Here is a 13,204-nt window from a genome sequence, read left to right on the forward strand (position 1 = left end):
GCCCTCCGCTGGTCGCGCTGGCATCGGAAGCTGGAGCCCTCCTTTAGTAAACTGGAATGGAAGACAGGATGAATGTTACTAAGAGAGTTAGGGCAAATCCAATCGGGCAGTGACATCATTAATCACTTTAGTAATCTGAAAAGGTCCTACAAATCTTTTGGCCTAGTTTGGAAAAATTTATGCACGCCTCTGAGATTTTTGGCAGACAACACACCTGCTCTACACGCAGAGTGGAAACCTGAAGCGGTAGCTTATCCGCTGCAGCTTTTGGGAGTCCTTAGCCTGTTGTAAGGTTGGTTCTGATCCCGATTTCCATCCCTCGGCTAGGGATGAAATCCATTGTTGAAACTCTGAGGATCCAAAGCTGTCGGTGAAGTTGGGCGGCAACGGGCGGAACGAGCGACCAGACAATACAATTTCAAAGCGGGGTTTCTTTGTACTCGCTATGAACCGCATTGTTATAGGCTGCATTCGCGAACGCAGAATGAGCCTCGCACTAACCTCATCTTGGCGGTGGCTGGGTGTAACAACGTGAAATACTGCTCTAGGGTTCTGTCTGCTCTTCTCCGACTCAATCCGGCCACTTCTGAACGCGGTAGGGCGGCGATCGCCGGGCGGCCCCCAACAACCCCAAAAAAACGCCTTCCAGAACTTAGAAATGAATTGGGGCCAAGCGGGGTCGGAGACCACCTTTAATGGGGCGGAGGCAGACGGTAAACATGTTGGAATGAACAGCCGTGCTAACTTAGGAGCCGGAGGGGATGGGCTTAACATGGAATAAAATGGGCCGTTTAGAAAATAAGTCCACCACCACCCACAAGACCGTGGTTAAGCAAGGACTTTCGGCAAATCTGTAATAAAATCCATGGAGATGACTTCCTAAGGGGCGGGAGGAGGCCACCGAGAGGGTTTCAACAGCCCATGGGGCTTTCTCCCCGAATGGTTTTAGGCTTCTGCACAAACAGAGCAAATCCCTTTAATATACCACGTCCTTTAAGCATTGCGCCGCCACCAGAACTGACGGGCGGGCCAAATGCAGAGTTTTCAGAAAGCCAAAATGTCCAGCCGAAGGGCATCGCGTGGCAGGCTTCAAGAACCTGCTTATGGATGGGGAGGCACGTAATAACAATCCTCTGGCCACAAACTCCATTCTCCTCCAAACGCGAATTGGGAGTCACTTTCCTCCGCTTGAGGCTCGGTGGCAGCCCCGGGCCTCGAAGTTCCCGCAGGGAAAGGGAGAGACGCAGGCTAGGAATGGGCGTGAAGGAGGAGTGGACGTTTGAGATCGGGTGTGACAGCCAGTCCTAACTGGGAGGGGAGAGAACAGTGCGGAATGTCCCGTGAAGGCAGCTCCTGCACCCTCCGTGGTGGTAGGCGCCAGAGCCGCCTGGCCAGCTAGCTTATTGGTTTTCCGGGAAAAAATGGACTGTGAAAGAGAAACGAGAAAAGAAATCGGCCCAACGGAGTTGTTTTATGGACATCTTGAGGGGGGGTGGAAAGAGCGCCAGGTTTTGGTGATCCGCATCAAACCTGAAGCAAGCGTGTTTAGCCCCTCCAGCCAGTGGCGCCAAGTGGAGAGTGCTACTTTTGATGGCTGCAGTCTCTTTATCCTCCTACAGTCCAGTTGAGTTCAGCACCGGAGGAATTTCCTTTGATAGGTCAAGCACGGAACCAGCCTACCATCTTTATTTTTCTGCAACAGGGTTGCCCCTAAGCGCTGTCCGAGGCATCCACGCGGAACTACAAACGGGAGATCTGGGTCAGGGTGCTTTAGGATAGGTTCGCGGTAAAAGCAGACTTTAAGAGCTGAAAGGTGCCTGTTTGGCATCTCTTCAGACTAGGAAAGGGGCCCCCGGCTTGGCTGGACAGTGATTCTACCCTTAGTGCTGAAGAGGTCTGTGAGAGGGAGAGAGTCAGCTCAGCTAATTGTGGGTATAAAGTCACGCATGAGAAATTATTAGCAAAACCCAGAAAAGCATTGGAGTTCCTTTATGGGTTGGTGGGGCAGGCCATATTGAGGGACCGGCTACCAATTTTAAAGCAGGATCCATTTTAAGCTCCTCTCCATGCAGATCCGTAAACGTAACCCAAATGGTCAAATGAGGTCTGCGTGAAAACAGCATTTGGAGAGTCGGCAAAGAGAGGGAGTTGTTGAGCAAGCCGCTTCAATACCTCCCCTAACCAATGCTTCATGCTCTTCTATGGTTTGTGAATAAATTAAAATCGCTGTCATCTGGAAGCATACCTACAACTCCCTTTGTATTAATAATAAATCATGGAGAATCTTCGCTGATGGAGGGCCATAAAAAGCCTTTCCGGGCCCCACTCTAACCCGAATGGCATTATTAAGTATTCAAACTGTCCAAACTTTGTGTTAAACGCGAGTCAAGTGTTCTATATAGCCTTCTAGCAATTCTTGACTCTGTAATAAGCTTCTTCTCAAGTCCTAATTTAGTAAAGATGCTCTCTTTGCTCCAGTGCGTGCATCTGGGTAAAAGGTCCCTTGATCAAAGGCAGCGGATATTTATTGGACAGGGAGACTTCGCATTCGAGACTCGGTTAATCTGTGCAGCTTCGCGAAGACTCCATCTTTCTTTTACAAAACAAACGGAGCAGCTGCGGTGTGTGTTTCATAGCCCGGCCGTATGAACCCAGCGAGCGAAATAGGTTCTTGTCCAAGAAGGGCACGAAGTTCCTTTCTTCTTCATTGGGACTCACGGTGCAGATTCTACCTTAGGCAGTTGCTCTGGCTGTATAACGACGGCAGTCAGTGTCTCTATGGGTGGTAAACTGATCGACTCTGGTTCTGAAAAAACTCTGGCTAGATCTTGGTATCACCGTGGGATGCCAATAGAATCGGAGCAACGCTGATGAAGCCAGGGAGGGGTGTCAGGAGAAGCTGAGTTTTCCCCCAATTCATGTGGTTCACCGCGAGGGAGGGTCAGTGCGAATTCTAAGATCCGTTTTCCAAAATGAAACTTTGGTTCATGTAATAATAACCATGGCATGCCCAAAACTTTCATGGAGGCTTCCATTACTGGCCATGCCAAAATAAAATCCACTTTTCTCCTAAATGGTCGGGCGTATTTAACGGAGGAGAACCGGGTTGTGTTTTTTGAACTGGGCCGGTCCTTTCGCTCCTCGAAAGGAGGGCTGCCAGCCCATTTGGGTGAATGGTAGCTGGGCTTAGCCTAGGGGAATTTTATCCAGACTCAGCTCCTCTGCTACCTAAATGCAGATTAAGCAATGGGATAAGCCAGAAATCCACAAGGGCCGCAGGCTATAATGCAGTATGTTTAGCTGGGTTACGCCAGAAACGCTTTGACAGCAATGGGAGCTGCCTTCACTCACCAATGGCCAGGATCGGACCTATATCCATGGGGGGCTGAAGAAAGGCAAACAGCTGCGTTTCCCTCCTCTGGGTCGCCTTCGATGACCGCCTCTTTAGAAGAGCCCGGCCGGAGGCGCCCCCGGTTTTGCGTGGGTGGCTTGGCAGATGGGGTGCGCGGGCTGAGAGCTGCTGGTTTTGCTCTTCTTCGACAGTTGGCTGCTAGGATGACCTGGTCCTCCGCAGTAAAGGCATAATCCCAGTCGGCATGACGGGCGCCAGAGGTGGTCTCGGTGGGGGCGGGCTACGGGCTTGCACTTGGTGACGAGTAGCAGGCTTCGGCGCATGGCTCCGCACGAAGCTTATTCCAAGACGAAATACCACCTGGGGATCCTAACTGATCCAATCAGCACAGTGCGAGAACCCGAATTAAAACACCGCTTTCACGCGAGCTTGTCATTAACAGCATCTGAGAAGCATTCGTGATTCTGGCAGCGCTCAGGCTACTCAGAGGGAGCTCTCGAGCAGCCGCGACGCATCTAAATTCAATGGGCACCTGCAAACGGGTCGGCTGCCCTGCGGCTGGATAGTTTTGATGGTGCTGGATAGCCCCATTTTCGCTCGGATCTTGGAAGCGCCATTCTTAAGGCTTTCTGAGGAATGCGGCACCGTATGCAGAGTCTTCATCTTGTAAATCTAAAAGGGTCACAAATCCAGTCGGGTTGCTGCCCTATCCAGGACTGGAGCCGATGGTCCCGTGATTTTTTCGCCAGACCGGGTATAAATCATCATAGTCTTCCCATGTGGGCATCGAGTTGCAAAATGAAGTAGGGAAGCTTGGAAGCGGTCCCCATCAAAACGGGCAGGTATCGGGGCCTATAGTAACCCCCCTTCCATCGGCTCTTGGCGCTCGCAGGGGCCAGCGCTGCACGGGTTGAGCAGGTTAAGCGGGCAGCTTGCACAGGGGCCGGAATCGGGCGGTCATCGCCAATGCCGCTGGCGCTTAGTGGCAGGACTCCAGCCACGCTGCTCTCCATACTGGCTGCAGTATCAGTAACAGCATAGACTCCAACTTGGGCTTCCTGGTCTCGTCTTGCCTTTGCCCTCAGTTCCAACGCGCCAGCTCTCAGCTCTCCTGGCGGGTCAGACGCATCTTGCGCGCGATGCAGGGCCGCTTTTCTCGCTCCAATGCTTAGCCAGTTCGTCCCGCTTAATAGCTGCAGTAAGCTCATCACTTTGCGCGGCGCAAGGCTCTGAACGCTTTCGCTGCCGCTGTAAATCCAGTCTGGAGTGTTCCAGGACCTTATCATGGACTGACAGATTCTGGGCGATATTGTCGCTTGGAGCGCGATTCTGGCAACGGTCCAACTTCGAAGTTGGACTTCATTGGCGCTGCTGTTCCCGGTCCCTCTGCAGGTTTCGCCATTTGTTGCGTAACTGCAGCCCGCTCCTCCTCCCATAGCTGGCGCTCACGGTCCATGCTTCTTGGGCATCTCGAAGTCGGCCTTTTACTCATCCCAGTTCTCTTCGATGGGAGAGGGAACACATCCGGCTGAGCGCAGGCTTTCTTCGGACTTCTTCCTTTCGCCTGGAAGCTGACATCGGAGACACCGGTGAGCACCGTGGCTCCCCAGTGCAGCTGCTGACCCGGGATCAGGGGGGTCCGGATCGGAGACGGTAATGACACCCCTCCCAATCCCAGGTTTAGTCCCAGTGTCCTTCTGGATCGGCCGCGGTGCGCTGTGCCACGTGGTTCTTTGGGAGCATCACCAAAATAATGGAAGTCCAGGAATCGCTCATCGGACTCCTGGGTTGCCGCGATGAAAGGTGGTCAGGCCCCGCCTTCCTCCCAGCTTTATTTGACAGGTTGCATCTCCAGAGGTTTGTAATCCATAATGGGGTAAACGGGTAGAGATCCGGATCCACAGGCGCCGACCATCCAGACAGCCGCCTCCAAATCCACTCATGTAAGTTCCCATGGTCGCCGCCACGCTCCTCGCTCCAACGGGAGTAAAGGAAGACTGCGTGTTGGATATCGCAGGGGATCGGGAAGAGTCACCAGCGAGACCTCGCTCTCCCGCCTCGGGGTTCCTCCAGATCCAGAAGGGAAAGGTCGGAGCCTCTTTGGGGCTACCTGACCTTCCGCAGGCCATATCTTAACCTCTCCATGCCGGTAGACAATTCAGGAGGTCTCACTGCACTAGGGATATAGGATGTAATTAGGATTCCTGCTACAATGTAAGGAATTCCATAGAAGCAGAAAACAAAGGCTCTTGGTGAAAAAAAAGACCGCTTATTCAGACATCTTAGAAAGCTCAAGTAATAATTTAGTGGCAGGAAATACACTTCCCGCCAGAAGCACAGGTTATAACTCTATTCATCCCATCCCTCCCTGAGCTTCCCATGGAACGGAGGACCTCATCTCCCCACAAGAGGAGATAAAAGTCTCCGCCGATGAAGCTGGCCCATCGCCCGGGCTGTGGAATGTACTCAAGGTTAGGCGGCTGCTCTTACCATCAACACCATTGAAACCTTTACACCATGTTAGGGACACCTGCTCTAACTCTGCTCTAGAACCCTGCTAAGGGCCATTCTAAAACCACACGTTCTCACAGAGACAAGGAGCTAGACCCCGACTGGGGACACCATGATTCCTCCTTTCCACTCTGCTCCTGCACTGTCCTTCATTCCCCACTGCCATCCACACAAGCACATTTTGACCCCTAGAAAGAGGATGCCCCCCCCCCCCCCAGTGTGGTCCTGATACTCGTCTCTGCTGTTTGTTGCTCCCAGACCTCCGGCAAGATATGCTGACGCTGCAGATCATCCGGATCATGGAGAGCATGTGGCAGAACCAGGGGCTGGACTTGCGGTAAGGAGACGTGTGGGCCCGGAGGCCTGCTGCTGACCCCGGAGGCCCACCCTTTCGGCCCCTCTCCAGCCTCCTCTGGCGCGGCTTTTTGTTCTGTGAGCAAAGGCTGCTCTTCTTCTGGAGGTTCTCTAGAGTCCAAGCCCGAACTGTGAGAAGTGCCAGGAGTTTCCACCTGCCTGTGTTGTTCCTGGCAGGGCTGGCAGACTCTTCCTGGGCTTGAGGCCGGCAGTTTGAAGCTGGGCCCAGAAGAGCCGGGTCCACCATGAAATGGGCTCAAGCCACATCCAAATACCAGGTGGAGTTCAGGGGTGGGCCGAGCCACGGCCTCTGCCTTGAACTCCATGGGGGGTTCGGGGTGAGGCCCAGTTGTGAGGGGGTGGGGCACAGCCCAGGGCGAGCCCCAGACACCGTTTTGCACAGAAAACGCACCTGTTCTTATAGCGTGCTTTGCAGGCTTCTGCCTGGCCTCAGAAGCAACGGAGATGTGATTCCTGTGTACGTTGTTGCCAAGGCTCAGGGCCTGGATTTGCCCTTTGCAGCCACCGTATGGTCCAGCACAGCAGCTTACCAAGCACAAGGGAAGACCCTTACTTTTCTTTTTCTTTTTTTTGAAGTGTAAATCTTTATTAGTTTCAAAATTATAAAAAACATAAAAAACACATAAGTTACATAGTTTCCATTTCATCCATATTCTAATGTAACAATTATTGACGTGTTTTGCTTCCTCATTATTACAATCTTAAACTTAAGTCTCAAATTAATTCCTAATTTTGTATAACCATTCTTTCTTTTTTCTTTACTTCCTTCAAAGCTTGAAGACAAATTTCTGTTATACTTATATACACCTTAATTTTGACATAAACTTGGAACTACATCGTCATTTTTTTCCTTTTATCATGTATTTCAGCAGTGAATCCCAATCTTTTAAATATTTGTCGATAGGTTTTTGATTGATTGTAGATGACAATTTATCATGTCCAAGATATTCTATTAACTTGTTCATCCAATCTCTTTCCTCTGGGAGCTCTTCACTTTTCCATTTTTTTTTGCGATCAGTGTCCTTGCTGCTGATATCATATATTGAAAAAAAAAATTCTATGTTCGCTTCTTATCCCTGAATCTGTAATATTTAATAGAAAAGTTTCTTTTTTCAAATCAAAGGGAAGACCTTACTTTTCACTCTGTTGCTCCATCCTTCTCTGTGCAGCGAAGAGAAGCTCAGTGCGAGCAACTCGCCTGCTCGTGGAGCAATCTCAAGTGGGCCCCACTAATCTGCTCGTAGCTTAGGAGCCTCTTACGCCGCCTCTCCGTGTGACTTCCTGGATTTCTGTGGCCCCTTGCAGGATGCTGCCCTACGGGTGCCTGTCTATCGGAGACTGCGTGGGCCTCATCGAGGTGGTGAAGAGTTCCCACACCATCATGCAGATCCAGTGCAAGGGAGGCCTGAAGGGAGCACTGCAGTTCAACAGCAACACTCTGCATCACTGGCTGAAGGACAAGAACAAGGGCGAGGGGTCAGTTGCAGGGCTGCCGGGGGGCAGGGCCAAGTGAGTAAGGCTGCCACCCTACAGGTGGGACCTTGCAACAGATCCCCCGGGTGTATGGATCTGTCCCCCTGGAGAAAACGGCTGCTTTGACTCGGTGGCATTGGACCCTGCTGCCGTTCCTCCCCATCTTCACTCCAGATGTTTCCCAACCCAGGGTTGGCAGCCCAAGGAGCCAGGGGGCTTGGGATGTGGTGGGTCTTTGTTGGAAGGGCCCTGCAGGACCAAATGCCCACCCTGGGCCACAGCTCCGCCTCTTCTCCCAATGTTCTCTTGCAACCCATTAGAGCCAGCAGCTATGAATTGCCAAACCTTGGAAAGCACCAGTTCCGCATCCTGAAACAGCAAATCCCATAAATTGAAGACCCTTCCCTCCTGGGAAGAAGTACTTGCTGTGGGGTGTGAGGGCAGGCTGGTCCAGGAGGCAGGTCGGAGTCTGGAGAAAGGGACGAGTTGGCGGAGGGTTCCATGCAGTGGTGGGATCCAAAAATTTTAGTAACAGGTTCCCATGGTGGTGGGATTCAAACTGTGGCGTAGCACCAATGGGGCTGGGTGGGGCACAACGGGGGCATGGCCGGGCATTCCGGGGGCGGGGCATTCCTGGGCGGGGCTGTGGCAAGGACGTAGCCGCTGCGCCAGTCCTTGGGCGGGAAACGAATGCACGCAGGCGCAGGCTGCCACGCACGCTGGTGCATCTCCTAGACTCCTTCAAGTTCTGCGTGCTACTGCTGAGAGGAGGGGCGTAACTAAGGCAAAAATCACGTGGCAAAATCACCAATTAGTAACCCCCTCTCGGCACACACAAATAATTAGTAACCTACTCTCAGGAACCTGTGAGAACCTGCTGGATCCCACCTCTGGTTCCATGACATGGGCAGGAGGAGGACAGGGGTCAGGGGATACCCGATTGAGCCTAGGTCGGCCTGGAGGGTAGCTGGGGTGGGTGAGGAGGGTGCCTTTGTGCAATTAACCCTTTCTTCCCTGGCATAGTTACGATGCAGCCATTGACCTCTTCACCCGCTCCTGTGCCGGCTACTGTGTGGCCACCTTTATTCTGGGCATCGGGGACCGACACAACAGCAACATCATGGTCAAGGATGATGGACAGGTGAGTGGGTTCCAATTGTCCCCCTTCCTGCCTTGTCTTCTCTCCCACCAAAATGGCTCAGTGGCAGAGCCTCTGCTTCACAGGCAGAAGATCCCAGGTGCGCTCGCCAGCACCTCCAGGTAAAAGAGCCAGGCAGAAGGGGATGGGGAAGACCTGTCTGGCATTTGGGAGATCTGCCTCCAGTCTGAGCAGGCAATTCTGACCCCAGTGGACCACAGATCTGATTCAGTGTAAAGCAGCATCATTTGTCCCCACCGGAGAAAATGGGTTTCTGTGGCTAGCTGTGGTCAGCCTGTATCTGCCTTCCTCTTTCCCCTCCTCCCCCTTTGTCCCTCCAGCTCTTCCACATAGATTTTGGGCACTTCCTGGACCACAAGAAGAAGAAGTTTGGCTACAAGCGGGAACGAGTCCCCTTTGTCCTCACCCAGGACTTCCTCATCGTCATCAGCAAAGGGGTGCAGGAGTGTACAAAGACCAAAGAGTTCGAGAGGTAACAGCTGAGGCATCCTGTGTGAAGTTAAGCTTTTTGAGTGGCCTGGCTGGCTACTCGGGGTGGCTTATCACTGGCCTGGTGGGCAAAATGTTACAGGCATTATAGCTGCTATAGCAGCTCCACACAGACAGACACATCAGCAAAGAGCCTGTAACTCCTCCTCCTCCTCCTCCAGCAGGGGTCCCAACCCTTTTTCCGTCTGAAGGCACCTTTGCAATTTTGACACAGGGTGGCTCACACAACCACAAGGGGCTGCCTTGTGAGGCAGGGCCAACCACAGAGTGTCAGCAGGTAGACTGTGCATGACTCACACTGATACTGTTCAGCATCCGGGAAGAAGCTCTGCTTAACAGGATACCTCCTTTTAAAATTAATATATTGCTTACGTTTTCTTGCACAGCAGTGGCGCAGGAGGTTAAGAGCTCGTGTATCTAATCTGGAGGAACCGGGTTTGATTCCCAGCTCTGCCGCCTGAGCTGTGCAGGCTTATCTGGGGAATTCAGATTAGCCTGTGCACTCCCACACACGCCAGCTGGGTGACCTTGGGCTAGTCACAGCTTCTCGGAGCTCTCTCAGCCCCACCTCACAGGGTGTTTGTTGTGAGTGGGGAAGGGCAAGGAGATTGTCAGCCCCTTTGAGTCTCCTGCAGGAGAGAAAGGGGGGATATGAATCCAAACGTCCTCCTCCTCCTCCTCTTCTTCTTCTTCTTCTTCTTCTTCTTCATCATCATCACATGAACAGTCACATAGTGAAGATCCTTGTGCTGGGTGGTCGCTACTGCCAAGACAACATTTTTTGTTCTGAATCTGCACAAGCCATTCAGAAGCCCTGCTGGGGGAAAGCTCCCTTTTGAAAAACATTTGGACGCCAAGCAAGGGGTCAGTCACCAGGTTGGGGGCGCCTGCTCTAAGGGCATGGCCAAGACTTCCGTAAAGACAGGAGGCAGAGCCCTGTGCTGCGCCTGCACAGTCAGAACACCTGGCTACCTGCCACTGGCTGTGGCTCTCAAGTGATGCATTTCCAGTTTCTGACTGAGTCAGGTTGTGAACTCTGTGTGTTTTTCTTGTGGCTGTTTAAACTGAACTGACATCTAAATCAAAACAGCACCTGACTTAAAGCAGGGCTGGGGCGGTGGGGGGCGGGGGGAGAGACAGAGCTGTTCTAGGCCATCTAGTCCAACCTCTGGCTCAGTGCAGGAAGTATCTGTCTTTAAATCGCAAGACTGTTCTGGAGAGGAGGGGCAGGGTGGTCTGCAACATGACAAGCACACAGATATCCAGGCTCTACACGGCCTCCTCTGCTTCAAGTAGACAGCACTTTCCTTGCTAAATCAGAGCCCCAAGGAAACTTGTGCATGCAAGATAGGTTCAGAGGCTGGTTAAGTCAGTAGAAAAGCTAGACTTGAATCCCAGAGCACCTTAGAGACCCACCACAAGACTCCTTTTGTCAGATAAAAGAGGATTCTTATCTCACCACAGAGATCATTGTCTGCCCCTGAACATTTCTCTCCTGGTCTAATGAAGCTGGTTCCATTTTGCATTGCCCATCAGCACCTTGAGTTCCTTCTTTGCAGCTCCTCTCCCGCTTTCTGGCTGGGCTGTAAAGATTTGGAGATCTCCATTCTGACTTGCATCTGACGAAGGGAGCTGTGACTCTCGAAATCTCATACCCCAAAAAATTGGGTTGGTCTCTGAGGTGCTACTGAACTCGAATCTAGCTTTTGTACTTGCCACATCAGCTTGGTAAGTGCTTGAAGAAGAAGAGGAGTTTGGATTTATATCCCCCCGTTCTCTCCTGCAGGAGACTCAAAGGGGCTGACAAGCTCCTTGCCCTTCCCCCCCCCCCTCACAACAAACACCCTGTGAGGTAGGTGGGGCTGAGAGAGCTCCGAGAAGCTGTGACTGGCCCAAGGTCACCCAGCTGGCATGTGTGGGAGTTCACAGGCTAATCTGAATTCCCCAGATAAGCCTCCACAGCTCAGGCGGCAGAGCTGGGAATCAAACCCGGTTCCTCCAGATTAGATACACGAGCTCTTAACCTCCTACGCCACTGCTGCTCCAGAGGGCCTCAAAATGCCTGCCGATTTCTACAGAGGACAGGCTTTTGTTTTTGTGTCTGCTTGGGCTCTCTTGGGGGTCTTGTTCCTGTTCCAGGAAATCCAGGAGCACAAGCCCACAGCCCTCCTCGCCTACTAAGGCAACAACCTGCCTATTTCCCCAACAGGTTCCAGGAGATGTGCTACAAGGCTTACCTGACCATCCGCCAACATGCCAATCTTCTGATCAACCTTTTCTCCATGATGCTGGGCTCCGGAATGCCGGAGCTCCAGTCTTTCGACGACGTGGCCTACCTGCGCAAGACCCTGGCACTGGACAAGTCTGAGCAGGAGGCCCTGGAGTACTTCACGAAGCAGATGAACGAGGCCCACCACGGTGGGTGGACCACCAAAATGGACTGGATCTTCCACACCATCCGCCACATGCCCTTGAGCGAGGCAAGCCACGATTGACAAGCACAGCCAGGGGAGGGAATGTGCAGGTGCTCGGAGAGGCCAGGGGCCAGGACTGTCCACTCCCTGCCTCGGATTCCTTAGGGGCCCTGATCCCTCGTTCTCTTTTGGGACCAGCAGAGTGATTTCAGGGAGCCTACTTTGCCTAAGGAAGGGGAACAGAGAGGCCCAGAGGTGAAGTTGGGTCAAGAAGGCGGCAGAGGAGAAAGCGGAAGCCAGGCAGCCAGGCTCCCCAGGTGCCTCTTAGAGACAGGTGAGAGAGCGGTGGTCAAAGACTCTCTCCCCTTCCCATTTTTTTCTCCCACAGAATCTGAATTATCTCTTTTTTCGTTTCTGGGTTAAATAAGAGCGCCCTCCTCCCCCCACCCCCTGGGCAGCGTTATACTTGAAACCCCCCCCCCCCCATCTTTCCTCCTGCCGCCCCTTGTAATTCTGTGGGAAGATAGGGAGAATGGACTGCTGATGCTGGTGGGGCGAAGTCTGGGGACCCCCTTTTCCCCCGTCAGAGTGGACAACAAGGGAAAGAAACAATACTTGAAAATGTCCAGGATTGGAAGGGGAAAAAATAATAATTTTCTTCTTTTTTTTTTCAAATAAAGATTTAAAAAGAAAGAGTTTGAATTGTGGGAAAAAAAAGTGTGGCTTCACTTTAGACTGGAAAGAGGGAAAGACTTTTGAAGCTCTTTATGGCTCTTCTTGAGGTGGATCATATCCCTGCCTCTTTGGGCTGCCTGGGGACAGGTGATTCCTGTTCCACTCACGTTGTTAATCAGATGCAGCAAACACAAGCTCTTGGCTCCTGTCTCAGGTGCCAGCTTCTGGCCAGCAATCCCTGGATGAGTAAACCTCTTGGTCCTGCAAACATCGTGGCCTCTTTACTGCAGCAGAAACTTCCATGGCTCAAATACAATGAAGGTCTTTTAAGATGTCACAAACCCCCACTTTTGTCTTTGCAGGAGCACCACTCCCTTGCTAGGATTTGTGGCTTGAATGACGGCAGCTGCTTAAAACCCCTGCCCCCTTCAGGAGCAATTTGCACCCCTGAGGGAAAGCGGGAGCCAGGAGGATCAGGCAGGGCTCAAAGGAGGAAAACATGAGGGGTCTTATGGATGCAGGCCGGCCTCCCACCTGTCTCAGCTCCCACGACCCCTTTGCATAGAAAATGGGTTGGATCCAGCCAGCTTCTTCACTCTTCTGTCCTGCCCAATTCCCTTCCCTCCCACAGAGCTTTTATCCATGCAGGTTTTGGGATTCCCAGCATCACCTTTTCGAGACCCTTCCTTCACCAGGTGATTGGCTCCAAACCAGTATTTGAAACTGAAAGGAAAATGTAATTTGCATATGTACTCC

The 13,204-nt window shown here is 52.2% G+C and overlaps 1 protein-coding gene across 5 annotated transcripts in view; it reads left to right on the forward strand.

Moving 5' to 3' along the window:
* Positions 1–12,468, forward strand: part of LOC125444496 (phosphatidylinositol 4,5-bisphosphate 3-kinase catalytic subunit alpha isoform-like) — a 29,453-nt gene extending 16,985 nt beyond the window's left edge. For 4 of the 5 annotated variants that reach the window (XM_048516940.1, XM_048516938.1, XM_048516941.1 and 1 more), the window contains 5 exons: positions 6,122–6,200; positions 7,544–7,714; positions 8,735–8,852; positions 9,191–9,342; positions 11,569–12,468. In XM_048516940.1, coding sequence (XP_048372897.1) covers positions 6,122–6,200; positions 7,544–7,714; positions 8,735–8,852; positions 9,191–9,342; positions 11,569–11,854 — 806 coding nt within the window. In that variant the 3' untranslated portion in view covers positions 11,855–12,468. The remainder of the gene's footprint in view (positions 1–6,121; positions 6,201–7,543; positions 7,715–8,734; positions 8,853–9,190; positions 9,343–11,568) is intronic. The other variant, XM_048516942.1, reaches the window with a different exon arrangement.
* The last annotated feature ends 736 nt before the right edge of the window (positions 12,469–13,204 follow it).

The sequence above is a fragment of the Sphaerodactylus townsendi genome, linkage group LG15 (assembly GCF_021028975.2).
Source record: "Sphaerodactylus townsendi isolate TG3544 linkage group LG15, MPM_Stown_v2.3, whole genome shotgun sequence".
Taxonomy (NCBI): domain Eukaryota; kingdom Metazoa; phylum Chordata; class Lepidosauria; order Squamata; family Sphaerodactylidae; genus Sphaerodactylus; species Sphaerodactylus townsendi.